The following is a 17,720-nucleotide window of genomic DNA, read 5'->3' as shown; positions in this document are numbered from 1 at the left end:
ACCACGTTCGTCATGCTCGGCTTCGGAGATGCCGATATTGTTAATCAGCATTCTCTTCCAGCAGTCTCGCTTCGCCTTTTGGCCTCTGGCTTATCTCCGTTGCTTGACTCTGGCGGTGGAGACCTGCTCCAGCAGCTAAGCCTTTAGGTCATCACCAGCCGGAATTTTTCCAGTTTCCCCCCTCTTCCCCTGTTCACTTTTCCCCTCTGAGCTTGACGAACCCTGCAAGCATCGGGAGCACATTCTTGTGCGTTCTTCTGGCATTAGTTCGGTGACGTTGTGCCCTAACCTCGCGCTTCGAGCACAGTCCTAGACGAGTCCCATTCCCGATACCGTTCATGCAGTATTAACCGCCCCGTGGTTTACCTCCAGGAACGTGTCTCATGGCGACAAGAGATCCAGAACAGCGGCGCAGCAGTGCGCACTCGACCTCCAGCGAACCGATGAGTGACAGAGCAGTGCCCGAGCAGGAAAAGTCCGACGATGAGATCGACGGCGTCTTTGCGCCCATCAGCACCCCCGCAGCCGACGGCGATGATGAGCGCATGCACAAACTTCACACGACGTCGTCCCGGCCCGTCGAGCGCAGTTGGTCACTGAATGATGGGTATAGCTGTCACACGGTGGACGAGGAGGCCGCGGAGACGGTCTCTGGTGCGGGGCGAACGGCGGAGGATCAGTTCCTGGTCGGTTGGGAGGAGAAGGACCCGCTGTGTCCGCGGAATTTCCACACGCTGCGCCGGTGGTTGATTGTGGTGATCTGCTCAACGGGATCGCTCTGTGTGTGAGTAGTATAGGACGCTGTGGTGGATGGGGGTTGGACGCTGATCGCTGATCACGGTTCTGTTCTAGCACGTGCACTTCGTCCATGTATACGGTCACCTATGATCAGTTGACGCAGGCGTTCGATTGCTCGCGGATCGTGGCGACGCTGGGCCTGTCGTTCTTCATCTGGGGTCTGGGTAGGATCTGGAGATGTTCCCTGTTGGTTGGCTCCGTTTTCCTGACGCTTCTCTCAGGTGTTGGCCCACTGTTCCTGTCGCCGTTATCGGAATTCTACGGCCGGAGATATATCTACATCATCTCCTTCACGCTGTTTCTCATCTGGCTCATCCCGTGTGCCGTCGCGCAGAACATCCAGACTATGATCGTCTGTCGGTTCTTTAATGGCCTGTCGGGCTCCGCCTTCTTGAGTGTCGCCGGCGGCACTGTCGGTGACCTCTTCAATCGCAACGAGCTCAGTGCGCCGATGATGATCTACACGGCGAGTCCGTTTCTGGGCCCCGTGGTGGGACCTGTGTAAGGGAGTCGACGGCATGGGATGAAAGTGGTCTTGGTCTCGCTGACAGCCTGCAGGGTGGGTGGATTCATCAACTCGTTTACGACCTGGCGCTGGACGTTCTACGTTCTTCTGATCTGGTCGGGAGTGATCCTGGTGTCGATCGTCGTCTTCGTCCCGGAGACCTATCATCCCGTGTAAGTCCGGCGACCCGGACGGAGCTGTGCCAATGTGGTCTCCTGTGCTGATCCCTCCCCAGGCTGCTCCGTCGCAAGGCTCAGAAACTCCGCAAGGAGACGGGCGAGGAGCGATGGCAGGCGCCGATTGAGAAGCTCGACCGGTCCGTCGCCCAGACCGTCCTGCGCTCCATCTACCGGCCTGTCCTGCTTCTGACGCTGGAGCCGATGTGCCTGAACCTCTGTATCTTCTCCGCCATCCTCCTGGGCATCCTGTACCTGTTCTTCGGGGCCTTCCAGCTGGTGTTCCAGAACGTGTACGGCATGGACCTGTGGCAGCGCGGGCTGGTGTTCATCGGGCTCTCGGTTGGCATGCTGTTTGCGATTCTGTCCGACCCGGTCTGGCGTCGCATCTACGCCAAGCTGGAGCGGAAACACGAGACGGTCAGCGGGAGGATGGACGACCCGCAGCCGGAGTGGCGCCTTCCCCCTGGTATGTTTGCGCCCTCCCCCCCCCCGGGGGCGGACGCTGTACAACCAACGCCCGCCGTTCTCTAATGGGGTCCGGTCCGCTAACGAGTTGTCTTGCGTAGCGATTCTCGGAGGCCCGCTGGTCACCATTGGGCTGTTCATCTTTGCGTGGACCATCTACCCGCATGTTCATTGGATTGTGCCTATTATCGGCAGCGCGTTCTTCGGGGCGGGGTGCGTGTACCCATCTGTTCGTGGCGAGCGATGCAAGCTGACATCCCTGCTCGTCCTCCAGGACGATCCTTGTCTACTCGGGTATCTTCACCTTCTTGGTGGATGCGTATCCCACGTACGCCGCCAGTGCGCTGGCGGCGAATTCGTTTACTCGCTCCACGTTTGGCGGGGTGTTCCCGCTGTTTGGCATTCAAAGTGAGTGAGATGATGGTGGGTGGTTTCGGTCCGGTGCTAATGGGCCCTGCAGTGTACAACAACTTGGGCTACCACTGGGCGACGACGCTGCTGGCGTTCCTCACGCTGGTCATGCTCCCATTCCCGTAAGTTCTCCCTTCGGTCCGTTCTCGGTGGTGTATAGTTGGGTGCCTGCGTGGGTGGAGGGGACCCCCTTGCATGGCCATGTGGTGCGCGCTGGCTGACATGCGCCGTGCTTTGCTTTTTGGCTGGCGTCGGGACTAACGAGATGATTGATAGGTATATATTTTTCCGGTACGGCGGACGGATTCGAAAGAAGAGTCGGTACGCGGCGGCGTGATTGATTGCATAGACTATCGTACATATTACAGGGTACATGGATCCCAGTGTCTGGGGTACGGTATAGAATGAATCGAGTACGGTACTATTTAGGTATGCCGACGTAGGACGGGGGGAGATCGGATTGCCGAGAGCGGACTACGGGTTGCCGCAGGGCTCTTCAGTATGGGGTACAGGGGGCATATGGGGAAGGCAGTCTCCTGTCAATCTACTCTGAATTGAGCTACCCTACATCAACCCCGGGGGAACCAGCCGCACATGCATGTGCGTTCGTCAGTTCAGGTATTGGTTGATACCTAGGTACCGAGGCGGTGCGCATAGACTCGAAATGAAGGGGGCGGAAGGACACGAGCTGGTCCAGATCAGAATGCAGAGGACTGAACGCCGTATGCGATACGAGGGGATATATACCTTGTAATAGCCATGGAAGTCATGAAGGTATACCGCGTAGTTGTTCAGCCGAGGCAGGAGAAGCAGATGCCGGGGGAAGACGGATGGTGCGCGAGAGAAAATCCGAAAAGACCCGAGGTCTGGAAAATGGCTCATTTGGGGGGAAGCGGCCAGTGATTGGAGGAGATTCGGATATTTGCACGTGGAAATACTGTCTGTCTGTACAGGTGTTGTAGGTAGTGGTCGTGGTAGTGGTCGCGTTATATTGTCAGTGTTGGCTCACATGCCCGAGTAGACGATGACGGATTCCTATATTTCCTATTATATTACTATAAGATAATAAACAATATTATTAGGACTATATTCTTAGTCAAGTATACAAACTCAGAGGTCAGTCGCGTGTCTACCTCTTCCCCCGCGTTCCACCAGTTCTTCTTCTTCTTCTCTTCCTCTTCTTCTCTCTCCATCTCCATCTCCCCTCTTCCCCTCCCCCTCTTCCTCCTCCGCCTCCTCCTCCTCCTCATCAGTCTCTCCTCAGTGGATGTTCTTACCCGGTCTCTGCCAATTCTCTCGTTTCTCCCCTTCGCCGCTTTCTTCCCCGCAGTTCCCGTCAAAAAGCCTTTCGCTCCACTCACGCTTCCTCTGTTGTCAATCCGCCCTGCGTGATCCATCGGCTGCTGTTTCCCTCGAAGGTACTCCAAGACACTCCAAGATCCTCAGGAGAACAAAAGGAAGAAAACGAAAGAAGAAACAAGACCGCAGACCGATTCGGTCCGTCACCTACGACTCCCTTCCCACTCGGTCAGCAAGGTCCCTCCCACTCACCCTCACCCTCACCCATCCATCTCATTCTATGCGGTCTCTCGCCAAAAATCCGCTTCTCGACAACCCCCGGACGATAATCTTCCCGTCTCAGTGGTGGTGAATTGCCAATCTGGATCCCAAGCGGTGCGCTGGTTCGCGGTCGCGACACGGCGGTTTTGTCCTCTTCCGACGAATCAGGTGGCAACGGCGCCTCTCTCATCACTGACTGCTGCAACCTTCTTCTCCGCTACCGTCATCAGTCCTCTCTCGATCTCTTTCCTCCCCCTTTCCCATCCCTCGCGTTCCCCGTTTCATGTCGACATGAAGGTGGAATCCCAGGAGAATCAGCCATCCGCTGCCCCGGCAGATCGCAGTGGGGCCGGGAACGATGCCGGCCCTGCTGCTGAACAGCCCGACCTGTCCAAGAAGACCGACAGCGGGAGCAAGAATGCGCCCGTCGAGAATGGCCAGAAACCCGCCTCCAACGCCAAGGATCCCTCTCGTCCGCGGAGGAAGAAAGCTCGCAGGGCTTGCTTCGCTTGTCAGCGGGCGCATCTGACGTGCGGTATGCTAAACTTCCGTTTCCCCCGGCTCGGTTGGCCGCCCCGATCGCATCCCTGCCATACTGACCATTCGTGCTCGCGCAGGGGATGAGAGACCATGTCAGCGCTGCATCAAACGCGGTCTGCAAGACGCTTGCACTGACGGCGTGCGAAAGAAGGCCAAGTATCTTCATGATGCGCCGGATGGGGCGCTGATGCCCGGCGTCGGCGGAAATTTCTACAACGGCAACAGCATGCGCAACAACCTGCCTCTGTCGCGCAATGGCGCGAATGCGGTGAACGCCAATCCCCCCCAAAACGCCGGAGCGAACTTCTATCCCACCCCCCAGTCGACCTCCTACAATGTCTTCCAGGAAAACCCCATCAACCAGAATGCCTTCCCCTCCCAGTCTCCCGTGTCGCCCACCTTCAGCCTGAAGACCAACCCGGCCGCGCGCAACAACAGTCTGCCCTCCGTGGGCCAACAGCCGCCCAACAACACCACGGGCGTCTCCTCCGGCCCGAACCCGCAGAACCCCTTCGCGGGGGCCCTCTTTGACCCGAGCGACCCCGCCCTGTTCAACTTCGACCTGTCCAGCATGAATTTCGAGAATCGATACGGCGCCCTGGAATTCGGCATGCTGGGGCACATGGCGACGGGCGCCGGCGACTCCCCCAGTGACTCGGCCACGCAGCGCGGGTCCATGGGGAGAAGCGGCTCGGCCCAGTTCTCCAATACCCCTATCACGGGCGCGCCGGGCTTTGGCGAAAGCCCGAGTGGCCAGCAACCCTTCATGTACGGCGACCCGCTGTTGAACGAATGGCCCGCCGGACAAGCCGCGGGCCAAGCGCATGTGAATGTGGGCGGCGTCTACCCGCCGTCCGGCAGCGTCATCCCAGGGCATCTGTCCAAGGCCGATGCGCCGCACGCGTTCACCATCGAAAGTGGTCCGAATTTCGCGAGTCCCAGCGCCACGACCAGCCCGCAGATGACCAGCGGGTTTGAGGACCAGGCGCTCAACAACGCGATGACCAAGTCGAATGGTCTGGCCAACGGCCAGCGGCCGACGATCTCGACCCCGAGCTTGAAACATCAAAGCCTCCAGATCGGGGCCAAGAGACGCCCGCGGAACCCGTCGTCCATCTACGAGAGCGTCAAGGAGCCGTACGCCTACACGAATCGCTTCCACAATCTCACGGCCTGCATCCAGCGGCGCTTTTCCCCGCAGAAGACTCTCCAGATCGCCAAAGCCTTGGCGTCCATTCGTCCGTCCTTCATCGCGACCACCAAGACCCTGAACCGAGACGACCTGATCTTCATGGAGAAGTGTTTCCAGCGGACGCTCTGGGAGTATGAGGACTTCATCAACGCGTGTGGCACCCCAACGATCGTCTGTCGACGCACCGGGGAGATCGCCGCCGTGGGCAAGGAATTCAGCATCCTGACCGGGTGGAAGAAGGACGTGCTGCTGGGCAAGGAGCCGAACCTGAACGTCAACACGGGCGGCTCGTCCGTTCCCGGGTCCGGCGCCTCCTCGCGCAGTTTTACCCCCCGGGGGTCGTCGGTCACGGAGAGCCTCGCGCCGGGCCGTCCGCAGCCGGTGTTCCTGGCCGAGCTGCTGGACGACGACAGCGTGGTGGAGTTCTACGAGGACTTTGCCCGGCTGGCGTTTGGGGACTCCCGCGGCAGCGTCATGACGACCTGCAAGTTGCTGAAGTACAAGACGAAGGAGGATATGGAGATTGCGCCGTCGGACGACAACCAGCAATGGAACAGCCACCTGCGCAAGGGCGGCATTGCCAGCGAAGCCGGGATGAACCAGCTGGGGTTCAAGGACGGCAAGGTGGAGTGCGCATACTGCTGGACAGTGAAGCGAGATGTGTTTGACATTCCCATGCTGATTGTGATGAATGTGAGTGTTCTCCCCTGGTGCGGCGTTCGCGGCTGCGGTACACCTGCTGACGACCTATAGTTTCTACCATGCATTTGAGTTGATTCCGGTTTCTCATTGTATTATGGGTCACGGCTGCACATACTTCCTCGGTTAATCGGTTGTCATTCTCTGGCTTTTATCTTCATACCCGGGAGGATTAAAAAAATGGGCTCTTGGTTGCTTTTGTTGGTATGCGTTGGCTTCTTGCATTTTGGTACATATGTTCTTCTTGTATGATTCCCTGGAGCTGTCTATAGAGCTTCCTGTTGTGTAACTGGACTGGTTTGCACGTTCATCTGGGTTCTTGTATATATCCATTGGTTTTGGGATCAAGTGACTTGTTCACTGGTTATTTTCTGGGTGCCATTGAGGACACCATCTGTAAACCGAATGTCTGGAACACCGGAACGAGATGCCAGGCTGCACTCCGAGGTATTGATGTATATCCGTTCTGCCTCAGGCACCACTCCCGTTATCTCCCGCTTCTCTCATCGCGACCCTCCGACTTCTCCGACAACCTCTCCCAGCTCCCCCAGAACCGCCCAGAACATATCAGCAATGCGTCCAGATACTCCTCGTGAGCCGATCGCCGGCCCAGACTCCGGCCCCGAGTCTCCCTTTCCCATTCGCCTGGCCGGCCCTGTCATCAAGGGCTTTGGGCGGGGTAGCAAAGAGGTACGCCCGCCATGCCACTCCGCTCCGATCTACACGTCCCCTTCTCATACAGACGGAGGGATGATACATCCAACCTGGCCGTCGGTGCGCTGCATCGAAAGAAGAAGACGCCGGATGGAACAAGAAGGCTGATTTCGCAGCTCGGAATCCCCACCGCCAACATCCCCGCCGACGGTCTCTCCGCGTACCCAGGCCTCCAGGTGGGCGTGTATTACGGCGTGGTCGCCCTGAACCCAGCCCAGAGCGAGGTGCCCTCGACGAGCGCGCAGGTCCTTCCCGCCGTGCTGAGCATCGGCTACAATCCGTTCTACAAGAACACGACACGATCGATCGTACGTGGAGAGAAAGCAACATGTCGACAAGACAACACACATCGGCTAAAACTAATGAACCGTCGGCAGGAAATCCACGTTATGCCTCCCCTCTCCGCCCCCTCGCCCACCGCGACCGGCCAGCCCGGCCAAGTTACCTTCCACAAGCTCCCCGACTTCTACGGCACGTCACTCAAGCTGCTGATCCTGGGATACATTCGTCCCGAATTCGACTACGTGTCGGCTGAGGCGCTGATCGAGGATATCCGGGTCGACTGTGAGGTTGCGCGGCAGAGTCTCCAGCGCCCGGCATATGTGCGGTATCTGGCGGAGAGTGAAGCGAGTCCAGCCGAGGTCCAGGAGCAGCATCGGTGGCTGACGACCTTCTGATTGATTGATTGATTGATTGATTGCGCGTTCTTTTTTTGTCTGCCGAGCGTCTAGCGTGATAGAGATATCCATAGAGACCGGAATTCAGTCTTGGTTTTTTGGCTTTCCCCCCCGGCGACATGCCTGATTCAGCCCTACGGATGCCATCGGAGGGCTCCACAGACAAGAAATGCCAACAACTCGTCGACGTCAGCCCAGCGCCAGCAAGGGACCGATCAGCTGTTATTCGACCGGGGAGTCGGACGAGTTTTCATCGGGGGGATATAAATATTCGTCCCCTGCTGCTACATTGTTGCCCTCATCCACGCCCGACGTCCATTCAATTATAGAGTACGTCATACCCGGCAGCAACCATCATGGATCGTCTTCGCCAGCACTTCCACCGGCGACGCAGCAGCTCCTCCAGCGCGACTCCGCTGCAGCCGCCCAAATCCCCCTTGCTCAGCGCGAAGAAGGACTCCGACTCGGCCCTGCGACGGCTCTACATCACCTCCAGCAGCCCCAGCTGTGACCCCCTCATCCTGCGTCGGTTCGAGGCCGAAGGCTTCACCGTCGAGTATCTGCCCTTCCCGGGGAGCAACGATGACTCGGACCGCGATCGCAAGGATCTGGAGAAGCTCATCCACGAGCGTGAAGATGACCTCGAGCCCGGCGAGCGGTATGCCATCCTCGCCTACAACAAGCCCGCCCAGCTCCTCCTCGCCTTGCACCACCAATCCACCAGCTCAACCAACCCCTTCCCCCGTCTCTGCGCCCTGGTCACCTATTACCCACACACCAGCGCCAGCGCCTGCTCCAGCCCCTTCACCCGCTGCCAGATCCCCCCGTCCATGACCTCCTCGTCCACCGCCTCCGACTACACCTCCCTCTCGCTGCTGCCCATTCAAATCCACCTGCCAGGTCACCAAGCCCCAACTCTCTGGGACGACTACGGCAGCCACCCCAGCAAGAAGCGCCATAGTTGCCACTTCTTCTTCTACCCGGAGTCCGCCCCGGGCTTCGCCGAGCCCTCCGCCGCCGCCTACGACCGCATCAGCGCCCGCCTGGCCCTCAGCCGTTCTCTCGACTGTCTCAAGCGGGGATTCGGCTGGCCTGGTGGGAACTGGAAGATCCCCGAGGTCGAGACCCTCTGGGAGGGCTACTGGCGGAACCTGGTCGCCCGTCAGGCTTCCACCACGACCCCCAATGCCGACGCTGACGAGGACCGCGCCGCCGATGCCGTGCACATGATGGTCGGGAGCGGCAGGGGATGGAGCCTGGGCGATGCAGACGAGGAGGATCGCTCTGTAGGGTTACAGGAAACGCCGTCGGTGAATTGCGTTCCCACCATGGAAGGGGGTATGTTGCCATTCTTCTCCCCACAATCCCCCCCAAATACATATATATGTAGATGTCCATGTGCTCATTCGCTTGCAGGCTCCTCCCCGCGAGAGATCGCCTCGTTCTATACCACGCAGTTCTTCCCCGCCGGCCCGCCCTCCCAGTCCATCCGCCTGCTGTCGCGCACCCTCGGCACCGACCGCATCGTCGACGAGCTGCTCCTCGCCTTCACCCACTCTGAGGAGATCCCGTGGCTGCTGCCCGGCGTACCGCCGACGAACAAGGACGTGCGCGTCCCGCTGGTCATGATGGCCAGCTTTGTCGCGGGGAAGCTGGCCCGCCACAACATCTACTGGGACCAGGCCAGCGTGCTGGTGCAGATCGGCCTGCTGGATCCGCGGCTCGTGCCGGCCGGGTTCACGCCCACGGGGCCGAACCGCGCGGGGAGTGACGAGGTGCAACGGCTGCCGGTTGTGGGGGCCGAGGGGGTGGACCGGGTTCTCTCGTGACTGCATTTCTTTTCCCTGATACCCGTTGTTCGTCACGTACGTACCTATAAATAAACCCTTACTTAGAAATCATAATGTATATGTACATGCCATGCCTCCTGTCATGCTCGCTGGCGGCCTCTCGAGGCCAAGCTCGTTATCTCCCGACTCACGCCCCCCGCGCTTTTCAACGTCTGCACGCTGGCCATCTGCGCCAGCGGAATCACCTCCTCGACCGTTGACGCCCCCCGCACCAGCCCCGCCACCACCGCACCCAGGAGCGTATCGCCCGCCCCGTTGACGCTGACAATCTCCTCCCCCGTCAGCACTGCCGCCGGCGGGAACAGCCGCATGTACACGCCGCCGACGACGGCGGCGTCCGCCGTGCCCCGGGAGAGGATATATGGGGCCGATTCGGGCGCCGTCAGCCGCGGGTCGCCGGGCCGCAGCAGCTGCGTGACGAGCACGCCCTGCGCGCCCAGCTTGGTGAGCAGGCACGGGATGTACGGCAGCAGCTGGATGGTCTGCTGCGGGACGCCGCGGTCGACCAGCTCGGCGGAGGTCATGGCGACGAGGCGGTCGCGCGAGCCCGCGGCTGACATGCCCATGGCGTCGATGACGCGCCACCAGCCGTCGGACTCGAAGAGCGCGCCCTCGCGCGCGGCCGTGTACATCTCTGCCAGCTCGAAGCGGTTCGGCGCCGCGAGGCTGACGGCGTGGTGCGGGACGCAGTCGGCCGGGCCGATGGGGGCGTCGGAGTGGCCGCGGCCGAAGAGCCGGCGACTTTTGGCCGTGGAGACGGGCTCGAAGGCGACGCGTGCGCCGTGCCGTCGCGCGACGGCCATCCACCGCGCGATCACGCCGGGCGTCCAGTTGGCGTCGACGACAACCCATTGTGGCTGGGTGCGCGCAACCAGCGGCTCCCAGACGTCGGCGAAGGGCAGCGTCTGCTCCGGCGCCTCCATGATCCCCATGTCGGCCATGGCAAGCACTAGGTCTTTCTTGGCGTCGTTGACGGCGACGTACTGCGCTGTGCGGGCGCTGCGGAGTATCTGGATGCCGCTGGTGGGGAGGTCTGCGTCCCGGAGAGTGGCGAGGGCGGTGCGGCCGCTGAGGTCGTCGCCGACGACGCTGCAGAAGTGGACGGAGCCACCGAGGTAGTGTGCGGCGAGGGCGACGTTCTGGCCCACGCCGCCGACGCTCTGTCCGATGGCGGCTGGGTTGGACGTCGACGGGAGCGGCGCGGCGTGTCGGTCGCCCGCCGGAGGGACGTAGTCGCAGGAGAGGTCGATGGCTAGAGACCCGGCAACGAGGATGCCCGCTTTGCCCTCGTCCTGGGCGGCTTCGGCGGCAGGGCCGTTAGTGGTTGCGGGGAGCGGCGGCTCTGCCTCAGTCGTGCGGTCAGCTCTCATGGTCTCGGATATTGCGGGCATGTGTCTGGGACCATTCTCGAAATTAGGGTCATGCCGAGTTAGCGAAGGGGAACTAACTTACTGCGCCTTGTGCTGGCCCAGGGACCGTTCGAGCTTGGATAGCTCCACGGCGACGGTGGTGGCTCGTTTGACGTTCGCCTCGACCAGGGCGCGGTTGGCGACGACACTCTTTCCGCCGCTGAGCTCCTTGATCTTGCCCAGGATAAATGGCGTGTTGTCACTGCCACTGTGGCCTTCTGTCTCTGCGAGGCGAATGGCTTCTTCGATAATGGCATCCATTTCCTGCTGGGGGATGGATTGCTCCAGCGGGACTGGATTGGCAAAATGCATTCCTGATGAGAGGGGGAGCTTGGATTGGGCATCTGGAGGCGTTAGTAGGGCCGAGAGTGGTATAGAAAATACAAGGCATACAGATTATAGCGGCAGCCTCTGCTTCATCCCGGATGACCTTGGGGCTCTTGACGCCACTGTCACGCGTGAAGAACGCTGGGAAGTCCACGGAACCTGAACGACCGTCAGCGAATGTGCCGACACATACGCCTTCGGTTTCGAGGTACTCGAGAGTCCGGGGGATGTCGAGGAAGCTCTTGCACCCGGAGCTGATGACCGCAACGGGGGTGCGTCCGAGCTCCGTCAGGTCGGCTAGTTCCGGTCAGTTTATATCCATTCGATCATGGCCAATATGCGCACCAGATATATCCATAGAGTTCTCTCCACCGCGGTGGACACCACCTAGACAGGTTTAGTAGTCTTTCTATATACGGATTGGAGATACTCACCAAGACCCCCTGTGCCAAAAACACGGATTCCAGCCATATGAGCCAAGATCATCGTCCCTGAGACGGTGGTGCCGCCATGAAGATGCTTCCCAGCCAGCCCCTAGCGATGTTAGCACCCACCGTTGGGAGATTGTAGACGAACAAGTACCAAGCCACAGATGTACCCCAAGTCCCGCCGGGATACCTTCAACGCGGTCTTCTTCTCGGCGGTTGACGCAAGCTCGATGATCTCCTCTGCATTCAGCCCAACGCGTGCTACGCCATTGAGAATGCCAATCGTTGCGGGAACGCCGCCATTGACTCGGACGACGGATTCGAGGAGCGAGGCCAGAGCGACGCTCTCGGGATATGGGAATCCTATCGTCGATCAGTGCGGTTCACCCTATCTCCAGGCAACAGACGTACCGTGAGTGTAGATGGTCGACTCCAGAGCGACGACCGGCTTTCCTGTAGCGACGGCATCGCGAACTTCCTCGGAGACCTTGAGGAACCTGTTCTGATCGAGGCTGTGATAGCGGCGTGCGGGGAGAGCGATAGGACGCTTTGCCCAGACTCGGGGGAGTCGAGCCGCAGCCCGTGAGCAGAGCATGATGGCAGGGTCGCCTCTGATAGAGCTACCAGCTGAACCGCAACGAGAACGAACCCAAAGCTCGGGGAGAAGGGAAGCGAAGAGACGGAGAGCTGATAAGATGCGGAGAAATCGGGCGGAAGTATGGGCGCTGACTAAGCCGGCGGCAGGCCACCTCAGCATCACGCCGACATCTCTATACAACCTCGCTCTCTTCTCCCTCCCTCCCTCCATCGTTGTCTCCATCCGCCTTGTCCTCCCCATTGACATATCTTCTCCTGGTGAGAAGCCCTCGGTGCGGTCTACGGCAATAGACCACTCCTTCCTCCCCCCACAATGAGGCCGTTTACTGCCATTGCCGCCGTCTGCGGACTGTTTACCAGTCTTGCATGCGCTGCTGAGTCGACGCCGGCGGATTTCACGCCCCCGCCGGCCTTCAAAAACGTCAATCTGGTGCGGAACACCAATCTCGAGAAGGGTTACGTCCGCGAGACTATCAATGTCGTCGTCGAGAATGTCGATACCGAGCCACGCAGCTCCTACTACCTGGCCATGCCCTCGGAGGTCTTCGACAAGGTCGGTGGCCTCGAGGTGCGCGACAAGAAGGCCCCAGAGAAGGGACGCTTTGAGGTGGACTCAATGCTGGTTGAGGCTCCAAGGTGAGTCTGTCGATGGCGTCAATTGATGACGGCGCGACGGTTGCTTCGACTCGATACTAACCCGGTAAACGCCCAGCGACGTCCAATACTTCGTGATCGACTTCCCCGAACCGCTCGCTCCCAAGTCACAGCTCACCCTCGGCATCTCCTACTACATCCTCAACACCCTCAGCCCCCGGCCTGCCGCCATCCAGCAGTCCGACAAGCAGTACCTCAGCTACTCCTTCTCGGCGTACACGCCGTCCGCCTACCAGACGACCACGCAGAAGACCAAGCTCAAGCTGCCCAGCACCAACGTCCCCGATTACACCGCTACGTCCGGGCTGAAGTCCGGCGCCGACCCGGAGCGCCAGGGCACGTCGTACACGTACGGGCCGTACGAGGGCGTAGCCGCCGGCGCCACGTACCCGGTGACGGTGCGGTACGAGTTCACGAAGCCGGTGATCACGGCATCGCGGGTGGAGCGCGACGTGGAGGTGTCGCACTGGGGCGGCAACCTGGCGACGGAGGAGCGCTACTGGCTGCGCAATAACGGGTCGGCGCTGGCCACGCAATTCTCGCGCGTCGAGTGGACCATCGCCAACTTCCAGCAGATGCCGTCGTCGGCCATCCGCGAGCTGCGCTTCCCGCTCAAGCCCGGCGCCGTCGACCCCTACTTCATCGACGACATCGGCAACGTCTCCACCAGCCGCTTCCGCCCCGGCCGGCTGCCCAGCCGTGACGCTTCCCTTGAGCTCAAGCCGCGCTATCCCGTCTTCGGCGGCTGGAACTACAGCTTCCGCATCGGCTGGAACGACCAGCTCGCCTCGTTCCTGCGCGCCGTCTCCGACTCCGCCTACGTCCTCAAGGTGCCCTTCCTCGAGGGCCCCAAGGTGTCCGAGGGCGTCCAGTATGAGACCGTCGTCGTGCGCGTCATCCTGCCGGAGGGGGCGCGTAATGTGCGCTACGAGCTCGTCGACAAGAACACCTCGAACGGCCTGCCCAACCCCGCTAACATCAAGGCCTCCCTCTCCCCTCATAAGACCTTCATGGATACCCTGGGACGGACCGCCCTCACGTTGACCGTCGACAATCTGTCCGACGAGGCCCGCGACGCACAGCTCCTGGTAAGGGCCCCCCTGCCCCTCACTCCTCAAGACTACTGTACTAATGCGGGCAGGTGACGTACGATTACTCCTTCTGGGACGGCATGCGCAAGCCCATGACCATCACAGCGGGACTCCTGACGGTGTTCGTGGCGGCGTGGGCGATCGGCAACATCGACGTGAGCATCAAGAAACGATAAGCGTGCATGTATGATTTGTGTCTTTTCTAGTGCAGTTACCCATTCAATGTATCATGTTGGATCTCTTCCGAAGGATGTGTCATGACCAGCCGGAATGGCAATAAAACAAAGGGAGAAAAAAAAAAAAAAGTAACGAGGGAGAAATCCCTCGGACTAGATACAGTAGACAAACCGTTTTGAGCAGCCCCAGCCCCAGCACCCATGTATAAGACAAAACGCCCAGCGCCTCGCATAACCAAGAAGAATTTGGCCCAGAAACAACCCCACTGAAAAAGAACTACGACTCTTCAAATTTCCGCTTGACGCCACTCCCATTAGCCGGCGCCGGTGGGCCCTGGCGGACGCGCCGTTTCCGTTCGTCGTCCTCGGAGGCCATCTGGGCCTGGCGCTTCTTCCAGGCGGCCTTGATGGCGGGCGCGGCGCGGATGAGATCATCCTCGGTGACGCGGTCCTCGATGCTCTGCAGGACCTTCTCGACAGTGGAGATATGGTTGGCATCGGCCTTGTCGTCGCGGAGCCGGTGGAAGCGCCAGCGGCCGTGCTCGTCCTTGTAGCACTCGACGATGGAGTCGTCGAGGGGCAGGTTGAGGGCCTTAAGGTCGTCCCAGTCGGCCGGGGTGAGGTACATCTCGCCGAAGTGGCGGTACTCGTTGGCGTTGAGGCCGACAAAGAGGTGGGCGATGGGGAGGGCGTCGTAGTCCGGGTAGGGGTCGGTGAGGCCGTCGGCCTCGTCGTCCGAGTCCGGCTCGAGCAGGGGGAACTCGAGGCGCATGCGGAAGTCGATGGTGTTCTCGCTGGGGGGCTTCCACTTGAGGATGTGCTCGTCGGTGCCGATCCGGTAGGGGGTGCTGCGGCAGGTGAAGATGAGCCCGTCGTTGCCGTGGATCTTCTTGACCGTCGGGATGATGTCGCGGAACATCATCTCGATGCCGTAGCTGACCTGCGTGGACTTGTCCTCGACCGCGAACACCCGGTGCGGCTTCTCCTCCGGGAACCGCTGGTACAGCGCGTTGTACGGCTTCAGCACCTTCTCCTGGAAGTAGGCCAGCCGCTTGTCGAGCGTACGATGCATCAGGCTCTGTCCGTCCAGCACTAGGCAGTCGAAGACGAGGTATTTCAGCTGCTGCGTGCCGTCCTCGTACGTGTCGTTGACCAGCTCGCCGTCCACGAGCGTGTCGACGTGGAACGACTGGAAGGTGTCGTCGTCCGGCAGCGGGAAGTGCAGCCCCGGCACGTAGCGGTAGTCGTTCTTGCGGTCGATGAGATAGTGGATCTCCTGCATGTCCGAGTCTGGGTCGCCCCGCGCAAAGTAGAGGAGACAGCGGATGCCGTCGGTTTTCTCGCAGACGTAGTAATCTTCGCGCTGCAGCTCGTGGAGGTGGCGCTTGGAGAAGCTGACAGGCTGGGCTCCGGGGAAGTTGAGATTATTGCGGCCGAGCAGAGCGGCGACTTCGCGACGGAACTGGTCGGCCAGGTCCGGTTCGGCCTTGATGCCGACGGCATCGAGATCGGGGACGGAGTTGCTCATGGTGGTTGGGTAGGTGATCGGGGGGATGGTGGAGATTTCGCGAAGGGCGCTATGTCGGGCTGGAGGGGTTCGTATAGTTCAGGAGCTCTCGCCCGTAGGCGCAAGAGCTGTAGATCCGCAGTGACGGTGGAGATGAGGCGAGAGGGAGAGGTGAGAGGAGGGAGGATGGCGGATCACGAGGATGAGACAAAGCGGCAGGAGGTGTGGTGCCTGAGGCAGCATTCCGCATCCACCAACTACAACTACAACTACGCAGTGTATATCTCGACATCTATAAACACTCCATTCATCCGAATATACATCACGCCAACACTACAGTAACTCCGGGGTATCACACAACCGAAACAACCAAATGCACGTCCACCCAGACCCAGAACAGAAAGTATACAACCGTCATGACTCGTCTCGTCCCGTAAGCCCTCACATCAAGAACTCCCCGTCGTAAGCGGGAGATTTCTCGCGGCTGATGCCGGGGTCTGGGTCGTCCCATCGCCCGAGCCACTGTCCGCGGGGACACCGTTGTTCGTAGGAAGCGAAGGGGACAGGTTGATGTCTTCCGCGGGCTGGAACAGATTCCCATCCATGGGCGGGGACATGTCGCCGGTCGAGAAGAGACCCCCACCGCGGGCCCCGCCCAGGGCATGCGAGAGCATCTCCTTGATGCGAACATATTGGTACTTCTTCTTGGAAGAGATGAGAGTATGGGTGGCCAGCGGCTGGGGGTGGGACCGCGTAATAGCGGCCATGACGGCATCCTTCTCCTCGTCCGAGTCGACGGGACCGTTATTATCCAGGTCATCCTGGAGCGGAGCGTTGGCATCGATCGCGGCTTCTGCTCGACATTAGCAGTCTATCCAAACAAACCAAGGACGTAAAAGGGAAAAAAGAAAGGAAGGAAGAAAACGCACTCTGCTGCCTCGCCTGGTTTTTCTTCTGATACGCCTGCAGCAACATATCATACGGCAACGACCGGCCAGGCACCGCGCGCTTCGCACCCATCGAATGACTCTTACAGGTCAACGAGCGCGCGCACTGGGCGCCATTCGGCAAGGTCACACCGCACTGCTTCTCGACATCGACGGGGCCTTTGGGCTTGGGCGCCTTGGGCTTGGGCTCCTCCTTTTTCTTCTTCTTCTTGGGCTCCTTGGCGTCCTTGTCGTCGTCGCCACCGGCGCCGCCGGCGCCGTCGCCCGTCGCCTTGCGCTTCTTGCCCTTCTTCGTGCCGTCGTCCGCCATGCCCTTGACGGCGCTCTTCTTGGCGCTCTTCTGCCCCTTCATCGCATCCTCGCCGCCCCCGTCGGCGTCCTCGTCGCCGTCCTTGCCCTCGCTCTTCTCCTTGGCCCGGTTGGCCGCGTCGCGCGCCTCCTTCTTCCGCCGCGCCTTCTCCTGCTTCGCCTTGATGCAGCCGCGGATGTGCTCCGCCGCCGTGACCTTCAGCACGGGCCGCTTGCACGTCTTGCACACGACCGTCTCGAGGTGGTCCTCCTCGCGCGGTTTGCCCGTCGGGAACGCAGCTAGCGTCTTCTCGTCGAGGTCGGGGAGGATAGGCGAGGAGCCGGGCGAGTCGGGCGTTGGGTCTTCTTCAGTCAGCGGCTGTTCATTTTCGCTCCCGGGGAATACCGCGGGAACCGGATCGGAAGGTCGGAGATATACCGTCGTTCTTCTTCTTCCCCCCCAGCTTCGCCGCCTTCTTCAGCTTGATCTTCCCCGGTTTCGTGTCCTTCTCTGAATACTTGTACCCCGACGCATTAACCAGACTGCCTGCGCCTGCGCTGACCGTCAGCTTCTCCTTTTCCTAGGAAAGAAAACAACGATAGACGCACCTCTACCGCTGTCGCCGTTGGCAGCCATATCGGACCACGCGGCGTCCAATCAGCCCAGGATGCGGGCCGTCCAAAGAACCAGGACCAATGATCACAG

At 60.4% G+C, this 17,720-nt stretch overlaps 7 protein-coding genes across 7 annotated transcripts; 5 read left to right on the top strand and 2 right to left on the bottom strand.

Annotated features, from left to right (window-relative positions):
- The first annotated feature begins 8 nt into the window (after positions 1 to 8).
- On the top strand, positions 9 to 3,299 carry BDV59DRAFT_172497 (MFS transporter). The gene is made up of 10 exons (XM_073688719.1): positions 9 to 247; positions 308 to 784; positions 853 to 962; positions 1,020 to 1,299; positions 1,357 to 1,476; positions 1,539 to 1,948; positions 2,049 to 2,160; positions 2,222 to 2,355; positions 2,408 to 2,480; positions 2,635 to 3,299. Exons 2-10 carry the CDS (start codon positions 384 to 386, stop codon positions 2,693 to 2,695), a joined length of 1,701 nt encoding a protein of 566 aa, XP_073551031.1. The 5' UTR covers positions 9 to 247; positions 308 to 383; the 3' UTR covers positions 2,696 to 3,299.
- An 810-nt stretch (positions 3,300 to 4,109) lies between these two features.
- BDV59DRAFT_132032 (Zn(II)2Cys6 transcription factor domain-containing protein) lies at positions 4,110 to 6,448 on the top strand. The gene is made up of 3 exons (XM_073686980.1): positions 4,110 to 4,453; positions 4,536 to 6,343; positions 6,404 to 6,448. The coding sequence occupies exons 1-3, from the start codon at positions 4,210 to 4,212 to the stop codon at positions 6,419 to 6,421; spliced, it is 2,070 nt and encodes a 689-aa protein (XP_073551030.1). The 5' UTR covers positions 4,110 to 4,209; the 3' UTR covers positions 6,422 to 6,448.
- A 433-nt stretch (positions 6,449 to 6,881) lies between these two features.
- fmn1 (riboflavin kinase) lies at positions 6,882 to 7,822 on the top strand. Its single transcript, XM_073688718.1, has 3 exons — positions 6,882 to 7,039; positions 7,180 to 7,371; positions 7,441 to 7,822. The coding sequence occupies exons 1-3, from the start codon at positions 6,923 to 6,925 to the stop codon at positions 7,738 to 7,740; spliced, it is 609 nt and encodes a 202-aa protein (XP_073551029.1). The 5' UTR covers positions 6,882 to 6,922; the 3' UTR covers positions 7,741 to 7,822.
- A 226-nt stretch (positions 7,823 to 8,048) lies between these two features.
- On the top strand, positions 8,049 to 9,801 carry BDV59DRAFT_172487 (dienelactone hydrolase). The gene is made up of 2 exons (XM_073688717.1): positions 8,049 to 9,078; positions 9,157 to 9,801. Exons 1-2 carry the CDS (start codon positions 8,097 to 8,099, stop codon positions 9,567 to 9,569), a joined length of 1,395 nt encoding a protein of 464 aa, XP_073551028.1. The 5' UTR covers positions 8,049 to 8,096; the 3' UTR covers positions 9,570 to 9,801.
- BDV59DRAFT_199467 (pseudouridine-5'-phosphate glycosidase/carbohydrate kinase family protein) lies at positions 9,671 to 12,349 on the bottom strand (the record flags this gene model as incomplete). Its single annotated transcript, XM_073693373.1, has 7 exons — positions 9,671 to 10,985; positions 11,043 to 11,343; positions 11,393 to 11,623; positions 11,672 to 11,713; positions 11,761 to 11,860; positions 11,909 to 12,117; positions 12,166 to 12,349. 7 exons carry the CDS (start codon positions 12,347 to 12,349, stop codon positions 9,671 to 9,673), a joined length of 2,382 nt encoding a protein of 793 aa, XP_073551027.1.
- A 315-nt stretch (positions 12,350 to 12,664) lies between these two features.
- On the top strand, positions 12,665 to 14,272 carry BDV59DRAFT_191450 (dolichyl-diphosphooligosaccharide--protein glycotransferase subunit OST1; the record flags this gene model as incomplete). The annotated part of the gene is made up of 3 exons (XM_073691902.1): positions 12,665 to 12,987; positions 13,064 to 14,093; positions 14,147 to 14,272. 3 exons carry the CDS (start codon positions 12,665 to 12,667, stop codon positions 14,270 to 14,272), a joined length of 1,479 nt encoding a protein of 492 aa, XP_073551026.1.
- Positions 14,273 to 14,549: 277 nt separating this feature from the next.
- Positions 14,550 to 17,651, bottom strand: BDV59DRAFT_191448 (mRNA guanylyltransferase; the record flags this gene model as incomplete). The annotated part of the gene is made up of 6 exons (XM_073691901.1): positions 14,550 to 15,758; positions 16,038 to 16,042; positions 16,234 to 16,632; positions 16,709 to 17,377; positions 17,454 to 17,567; positions 17,624 to 17,651. The coding sequence occupies 6 exons, from the start codon at positions 17,649 to 17,651 to the stop codon at positions 14,550 to 14,552; spliced, it is 2,424 nt and encodes an 807-aa protein (XP_073551025.1).
- Between the last annotated feature and the right edge of the window lie 69 nt (positions 17,652 to 17,720).

Source organism: Aspergillus ambiguus (genome assembly GCF_047715705.1).
Source record: "Aspergillus ambiguus strain CBS 117.58 unplaced genomic scaffold BDV59scaffold_5, whole genome shotgun sequence".
Lineage (NCBI taxonomy): Eukaryota > Fungi > Ascomycota > Eurotiomycetes > Eurotiales > Aspergillaceae > Aspergillus > Aspergillus ambiguus.
This window is presented reverse-complemented; position numbering and strand designations above follow the sequence as displayed.

Excerpts from the sequence above, each read along its gene's own strand:
- BDV59DRAFT_172497 (XM_073688719.1), top strand. The coding sequence starts at position 384 with ATGGCGACAAGAGATCCAGAACAGCGGCGCAGCAGTGCGCACTCGACC. Across the intron at positions 785-852 it reads TCAACGGGATCGCTCTGTGT|CACGTGCACTTCGTCCATGT; the intron begins GTGAGTAGTATA and ends GTTCTGTTCTAG. Across the intron at positions 1,477-1,538 it reads CCGGAGACCTATCATCCCGT|GCTGCTCCGTCGCAAGGCTC; the intron begins GTAAGTCCGGCG and ends ATCCCTCCCCAG.
- BDV59DRAFT_132032 (XM_073686980.1), top strand. The coding sequence starts at position 4,210 with ATGAAGGTGGAATCCCAGGAGAATCAGCCATCCGCTGCCCCGGCAGAT. Across the intron at positions 4,454-4,535 it reads GCGGGCGCATCTGACGTGCG|GGGATGAGAGACCATGTCAG; the intron begins GTATGCTAAACT and ends GTGCTCGCGCAG.
- fmn1 (XM_073688718.1), top strand. The coding sequence starts at position 6,923 with ATGCGTCCAGATACTCCTCGTGAGCCGATCGCCGGCCCAGACTCCGGC. Across the intron at positions 7,040-7,179 it reads TTGGGCGGGGTAGCAAAGAG|CTCGGAATCCCCACCGCCAA; the intron begins GTACGCCCGCCA and ends CTGATTTCGCAG. Across the intron at positions 7,372-7,440 it reads AGAACACGACACGATCGATC|GAAATCCACGTTATGCCTCC; the intron begins GTACGTGGAGAG and ends AACCGTCGGCAG.
- BDV59DRAFT_172487 (XM_073688717.1), top strand. The coding sequence starts at position 8,097 with ATGGATCGTCTTCGCCAGCACTTCCACCGGCGACGCAGCAGCTCCTCC. Across the intron at positions 9,079-9,156 it reads CGTTCCCACCATGGAAGGGG|GCTCCTCCCCGCGAGAGATC; the intron begins GTATGTTGCCAT and ends ATTCGCTTGCAG.